Raw genomic sequence first — 7,442 nt, 5'->3', positions numbered from 1 at the left:
TGACTGCTTTGTTTTTTCTTTTGTAACATGTGTTGTGTAATACTGGTCAAGATTTATCCTATGATAGCTGTGAGAGATAAGTGGTTGCTCGGTGCATTTTCCACCCTTATACAAATGCATAGGTAGTCAGATTTAATTATATGACATTTTACTAATGTTTATGTTAGATTAATAATATTTGTAAATAATATAAGTTCATTTTCCAATGACGTTAAAGGTCGAGTCACGTAATCTTTATTTACTGGTCCTTCAGAAATTAATATTTTTAAACTTTACAAAATACTTTTATTATTAAAACTCTCACAAATTCCAGAATCAGTTTTAAAGGGTTAAAGTATAACGAGATACCTAATTTAATTTTTCAAAATTGTTTACCAAAATTAAATTTTTGTCAAAAAATATGCATTTTTCGTACTCATTTCAAAATATGGAATTTTATTATTTTTCACGATTAGACGAATTGAGATCTTGGAAAAAGTTTTTACGACTTAGTTTTGATTTTACCAGATATAAAGAAATGGCTTTAGAAAATGTTGTTGACGACTATTTCGAGAGATATTTGTGAGAACCCTAATAAATTCAACATAAAATCGAGAATTTAAAAATTTTAACTAAACATCTTTTAAAGTATAAGAAGATAGTATAAATTAAATTTTTGTAACAAAAGAAATCAATTACTCTCAAGATTACAGCCCTTTAAAACACTGACCTATTGACAAATGAGAGGTTATCACTAAAATGTATAAACAACAAAATACTTATCAGCTACAAAAATAATTTCTTTTAGGCGCAGCACTACTCCAAGTATATTGAAAAAACATCTCACTTTATAGTCTAATTTTAACAGCCGGTAAGAAACAAACCGAGAGTGCTGTTGTGCGTGTTGTTAAAAAAGTGCATTTTATTTTCGATACAAATTTATTTAAATCAATATTTCACTTTATAGATATAAATGATGCCTTTCAGCAAAGAAAAAAATCGTCGCATTTATATTACGGCATTAGTTATATCGTTTCTATTGATTGTCGGCTCCATCTATTTGCACTTGAGACAAAAAACTCATTTGGGCCGCATGAGTTTTAATTTAGATCGTGATCGTGTAAAACCAACCAGTGGCGTTGGTATGTAAATTTAAAATTTAAACAAACAAAAAAGCAATAAAATAAAATATGATGAAAATTTTGTGTTTGAAAAAAAAGCAATTAAATTAAAATTGATAAAGTTAAACAAAAAAACAAATTCAATGAAATATACATACGAATAAATTATGGTGAATATTTATTATTTTATATATTAAAATTTTAAATGAACAACAAAATAATACTTTAAACTAAATTATTTAAAACTATTATATCAATCTGCTGAGTAGTTTTTTTTTTTGTTGCACTCACTGTATTGATAAGAAATAATACATTGTTAGCGTATTGTAAGCATGTGGGGCCAGTTTAAAACAAAACAAAAACACTACAGACATAGATAAGAGATTAATAGAATAAACATTTCTGTACAGATTTTATATATGATTATAATATTGAACTCTTCAGAAAATGAGTAAACACTTAATTTTAATAAAAAAACACAATTTTAATAAATAAATTTTCTCAAATTATATGTTTTTATTTTATTTATTCAATCTTTAAGTAAATAAACTAAAACCTAATGACATTTTTGTTTTGGAATGCATTGTACAGTGGGGCCTACAGATACACTATCTGTTGATAGGAAATACTCCACGAATCAAACAAATGCAAGCAAGTCTTTATATTAAACTGCATAGAGGGGCTGAATCAAAACATTGAACTCTCAGGAGCGTCGCTGCACAGTAAGATCTATCGAAATAAATTGGCAACAAATCAGAATCTTCTAAAATGATGTAAGAACGAATTGTAGAGGAGGCTATGGGCTTTGAGAAAATTAAAATTGTGACCAACCCGCTAGAACACAAGCTGAGATACAAGTAGGGTTTTTAATTTCCCGACCTTTTTTGATATCCGGGAATCGGAAATATTTGTTTCTACATTCCCGGGTACCCGGCTATTCCCGAAATATATAACAATATGTACTGCAAATTAGGAATATTTCATATAAAAACTTAGTGTTATAATCATTATATATAGAGCTTCGTATTAATTAATTCAATTTGAGCTTAATTCACTAAAATCTTAATCCGTAATTAATAAATATCAGCCTTTCATTCAAAAGCTTAATTTAAGTTTAATTAATTTTGAACTGATAACTGATTATTCAAACTGTGAATGATTTAATTTTCGTCGATTCAAGTCTACCAATCGAAATTCTTTTTCTTCATTCAGTTTTATTTACAAAATGAATTGAAAAACATTTTCTTAAGCCTTTTAGTAAAAGGAATGAATTCAATATTATGGCCGAGATATAAACCAAAAACTCTAAAAAAAATTAAATTTTTTTTTTTTGAGAAAAACATAGAGCTCTAACTTGTTTTCTTTGTTTTTTAATTCCGAGAGAATCCCGGTGAAAAATTCCCGAGAAATTTGTCCCGGGGTAAAAATCCTAGATACAAGGTGTCCAAATCGACCACGTCTGGAAATAAAATAAAATTCAATAAATAAAACTTTATAACTCAAAGACAAAATTTAAAATGAGTTTGAATTGGACCGATCCTCACAAAATTTGTTAGAAACATAAAAGTTCATATAAAACATGTTTGTGTTCAATTTCACACGATATTAATTATTATATTGGGTGTATAACTTAAAACTGCGTGATTTTTTTAATATTTTTAGCTTTTATTTTGAAACATTTGTACAATATAAATTTATTCAAAGTACTGGCCATTGTTAGCTATGGAGTTTACTAATCATTCTGGCAACATATGGATTCCAAGCCAAAAAAAACTGCTCATCTTTCGAGGCCAAGAACGAATCAAGCCAATAGCGAAAACTCTGTTCCAATGTGAATCGCTTTACAGAGAGAGCATTCTGCAAGCTATGGATTATAAGCCGGGTGAGGCAAAGCTTCCCAACCACTTCTATCTAAATAGTTTTTAACGCATTTTTTGGCCAATACTCTCTTCAGCCGAATCAGTTGCCTTCGACAGGTTCCCTATGATGGTTTTGCCGAATTTCAGCAGTTCATACTAGAGAACACCCTCTTTGTCCCACCAAATATAGAGCATTATCTTAGCGTCATGGATATTTGGCTTTTGTGTCGATTCGGCTGGTTGGCCGGGTTTCACATACGATCTCTTGCACTTCAGGTTATCGTAATTGATCCATATAAATTAAAGATTCGATGCAAATATCATTTTCTTTTATAGCGTTGAAGCAGAATTTCGTACATGCAAAATCGTCTTTCATGAGCTCTCATCTTCAATTATTTGCTTTTGGATGAATTCTGAATTTGCAGACTTTTCGAAGTTTCCGCTTGAGTAGCTCCCAATGATGTTGCAAGCTTTTGTTGAGCTTAACAACAATCTTCATGAAGTAATGGCTCCAATTCTTGGTCTGGCCTAGGCGATTTTTGTCAAAATCACCACATCTGAACCGGACAAACCATCTGTCGCACGTTGAAATCGATGGAACTCAATCACCATAAGCTTCGGTAAGCAATCGGTGTGCTTCTGGTGCACTTTTTTTCTTTCAAATTAAAGAAATAAAGCAAAACTACCCGCATAAGACGCTTTGTTGGTACAAAATTCGAAATTTTCGAAGCAAAAAAAACTATGTTGTTTATACTATAATGTTCAATAATTAAGTTAGAAAAAATAACAGATATGTGCCTTTCAAAATGACATATAAGTTATTAAAGACAAAAATCGCTTTCACACGATACGCCATCTGTTGTGAATTCTGCATTTTTTAAATCGGCATCAAAGCCAAAGAAATGATTATGAGCTGCTGAAATCTGACCTGACCATCACAGGGAATCTGTACCGAACACAACTGAATTCTCTGAAGTGAGCAGTGGACGAAAAACTCATGACAACGATAGGCAAGAATAAGGATGTGGTTGGGATGTTTTGCCTTATAGTCCCGACCTTGCTCCGTTCGTCTATTACTTGTTTGTTTACTCTCTCTCTGGGATACGCTGCATTTCAGAATAGAGTATCTAAAATTGGTTTGATTTGTTATTGGCATCAAGAGATGATCAGTTCCTTTGGGTCGGAATCCATTTTTAAGTCACACATCTAATATATTTTAAAGTATAACCGATAACTTATTTAAATAAACTGGAATTTCTTTGCATTTCCACATGATTTATTACAAAGTTTCATTTATTGAAATCTGCTCATAAGTTACAAGCTGTACAAAGTTTTCCTAACCAGTAGTGTTCGATTATTTTTCTAAATAAGCTGTATTTTAAAATATGGGGGATTTCACGTCAAGTGAACCAACTTTTAAAATCGATGTCTTCCGATCGAGATGAAATTTTGATGAAAGGTTTGACCTATTGGATAGCAATTCAGACACAATTTTTCAACAAGATCGGTCAAGAACTCTCGGAGTTTGAGGGGGTCAAAATATGACATTTTGGCCAAAATTGTGATTTTTCTCATCCATGTAACTTATTACCTATTGTTCTTAGCAAAATGTGTCCCAAATAGTTTAGATAGCTCTTTCTTCAATCTTTCGAAAAAAGTAAAAAAAAATTAAAATTTTTTTGCCGAATCAAAAACTTTTTTGATTTTTTTTAAAATGGGCCCTTTTTTCTTATAATAAAGCTTAGATATTTTCCTTGAGGACCTATTTGGTCGCTTAGTGGGATGCGAGTTCGATATCTATCAACAAAATGTTTTGTAACTCAAAACATGGAATTTTTGATTTTTTTTGCAAAATCAAAAAATTTGTTGACTTTTTTCTTTTTAATTTTTTTTTTGCTCAACAGAAAGCTGAGATATTTTCCTTGAAGACCTATTTAGTCGCTTAGTGGGATGCGAGTGGGATATCTATCAAAATAAATGCAATTTAATATGGAATTTTTACTTTTTTTTTTGCAAAATCTAGCTTTTTTTAAAAATGGGCCCTTTATTTAAATTTTTTCGCTCAAAAGAAAGCTTGGGTCTATTCCTTTAAGGCCTATTTGGTTGCTTAGTGGGATGCGAGTGGGATATATAGCAAAATAAAGGTTTTGTAACTCAAGATATACAATTTTTGATATTATTTGGCAAAATAGAACTTTTTTCCAAAATGGGGCCTCTTTTTAATTTTTTTTTTGCTCAAATGAAAGCTTAGATCCATTCCTTTAAGAGCTTTTTGGTCTCTTAGAGGGATTCCAGTGGGATAGTATCAAAATATATGTTTTAACACAAAAATTGTATGTCTTGAGTTACAAAATATTTATTTTGATAGATAGAATTTAAAGCAAAAAAATTTTAGCGATTGAAACCAAACACAAGTATTTCTTGACAAAAAAATTGTAATTATATCCATAGTCTTTGACCGGGAATAATTAATTTGTTCAGCAATATTTCTTAGCCTGAAGGGTCCGTGTCTTTGCTCTTATTTAATTTTTTATTTATTTAAAAAATTTTTAAAATCGCTTAATATTAGCAATATTATCAAGGCCGGAAATGTTTTTCATTTAAAATTACCACCTATACTCTGGTGATATTCTCAGTTTCTCTTTTTAAATCTGACCAGTAGTTTAGAAGTTACATATTTATTACATTGACTTAGAGATTGATCCCACTGTTCGTTTGCAAATGATACAAGAAAATTTTTATAAATGTTTACATATGTATATATTTTCCAGTTTTAGAGTCTACAACCTGGATGGATGATTATGATTCGAAATATAGAAAAGTAAGCGATGAAAATTTTAATACTGCAGAGGACGATACTGACGTAGAAAACGATATAGTCGAGGCATCGTCACCCGGAGATGATGATGAGATGCCATACATAAACGCCAGACAATTTGAGACAGATGATGATATAGATGATGATATTAATGAAGATATTGATGATGATATTGATGGAGATCTAGATGAAGATCTGGATGATGATATCGATGATATAGCTGAAAATTCAGAGTCTGATATGATATTAATATCTAATGATTCCAGTGCCTGCCTTAGATGCCTGTGCATGACGGTAAACGAGTGTCTGCCAACGTTTTGTGGTTCCGGCAATCCTTGCGGTCTATATAGAATATCAAAATTGTATTGGATTGATGGTGGCAGACCTACAATAGCAGGTGGCAGTACGGATAATGAAGATCAAGGTGGGTAACAATTTACTTGTAACATAATTTTATTTTACATTTAACCATTTTCTTCTTACAGACTATCTGACTTGTGTTAATGATGACAGCTGTTCCGCCACAGTGATACGACAATATTATGACCGCTATAAAAGAGATTGCAATAAAGATCAACTATTCGATTGCAAGGATCAAATAGCATTACATCTGTTGGGGCCCAGTGGTTGCTTAACACAAAATCTTAGTAATATTCATGCTAATCGTATGAAAAAATGTTTTACTGAGAGTTATCCCGATTATTATGGATATTCTTCAGAGGAATACTATGTTCAATAGAATTTATTATTACACTTTATAAATGATAACTACTAATGTGTTTAGTTTCACAAGCTTTATTGTGTAATTATCTCTTTGTTGATTTTTAATTAGTTTTTAAATTTGTATCATTAAAATCATCAAAAAAATAGTAAGTTAAGTTCTTTTTTGTAAAATTTCTAAATAATATACATATGTTTGAAAAACAGCCTACTAAATATTTTATTTATATACCCTTTGCCATGAGTGGCAAGGGTTGAAATCAACTTTCCCCCAAATAATTTACATACAATATATATCAATATATCGGGAATTCTTCCGACTCTGTTGCTATTTAAAATCAACAAAATCGCCACACAAATGACTGAGATATAAGGAAAAAACCGCGACAACCTCGATTTTTGTCCTATTTTTGATCTATATCTGGATTAATAAGTCATTAATATAGACAATATTGTTACGTTTTAACCTTTTCAAAAAGTTGGTTTATTTCCATTAAATAAACCGGATACTTTTGATTGCAAATAAAAGCCGTTTAGTAGTTTGAAAATTGTAACAACTCTTTATTTATTTAAAATGTATAACAACAGAATTAAATAGTCACTCAATGCTTTTTTATACACATTTATAAATTCGCAGAAATACAAACACACTTTAGCACACTCAGTTGATGTTTATTCGAAAAGCGTCTCTGATCAAAACTCACTAACGATTGCAACCTCTGTCACTATTTATAACACTGCCATCTGCACACAAGATTTCTTTTTAACTGTCTAGAGGTTTCTAATACATACGCCATCTGTGGTGTACTTTCTACAATGTTATTTAACTGAATATTCGAATTCGAATATACGGTCGCAGCAAACAGCGTTGCCAACTTACGATCAATGGTCAACTGAATGCGTTTATTCAATGTTAATAATGCCCACAGATATGTTAAAGTTTGG

The 7,442-nt window shown here is 30.7% G+C and overlaps 1 protein-coding gene across 2 annotated transcripts; it reads left to right on the top strand.

The window, feature by feature from the left end:
- Positions 1-834: 834 nt before the first annotated feature.
- On the top strand, positions 835-6,703 carry LOC135954481 (uncharacterized). Of its 2 annotated transcripts, none has more exons than XM_065504660.1 (3): positions 835-1,121; positions 5,737-6,201; positions 6,263-6,703. In XM_065504660.1, the coding sequence occupies exons 1-3, from the start codon at positions 953-955 to the stop codon at positions 6,514-6,516; spliced, it is 888 nt and encodes a 295-aa protein (XP_065360732.1). In that variant the 5' UTR covers positions 835-952; the 3' UTR covers positions 6,517-6,703. The 2 variants fall into 2 exon arrangements, with proteins under 2 accessions (XP_065360732.1, XP_065360731.1); XM_065504659.1 differs by having other exon boundaries at positions 5,731-6,201.
- The last annotated feature ends 739 nt before the right edge of the window (positions 6,704-7,442 follow it).

Source organism: Calliphora vicina, chromosome 3 (genome assembly GCF_958450345.1).
Source record: "Calliphora vicina chromosome 3, idCalVici1.1, whole genome shotgun sequence".
Taxonomy (NCBI): Eukaryota; Metazoa; Arthropoda; class Insecta; order Diptera; family Calliphoridae; genus Calliphora; species Calliphora vicina.
The sequence above is the reverse complement of the archived record's forward strand: the minus strand, read 5'-3'. Positions and strand labels throughout refer to the sequence as shown.

What these genes read in the sequence shown, in the direction of transcription:
- LOC135954481 (XM_065504659.1), top strand. Translation starts at nt 953, where the DNA reads ATGATGCCTTTCAGCAAAGAAAAAAATCGTCGCATTTATATTACGGCA. An exon ending in AAAACCAACCAGTGGCGTTG is followed by an intron (nt 1,122 to 5,730) that starts GTATGTAAATTT and finishes TATATTTTCCAG; the next exon opens with TTTTAGAGTCTACAACCTGG. An exon ending in TACGGATAATGAAGATCAAG is followed by an intron (nt 6,202 to 6,262) that starts GTGGGTAACAAT and finishes TTCTTCTTACAG; the next exon opens with ACTATCTGACTTGTGTTAAT.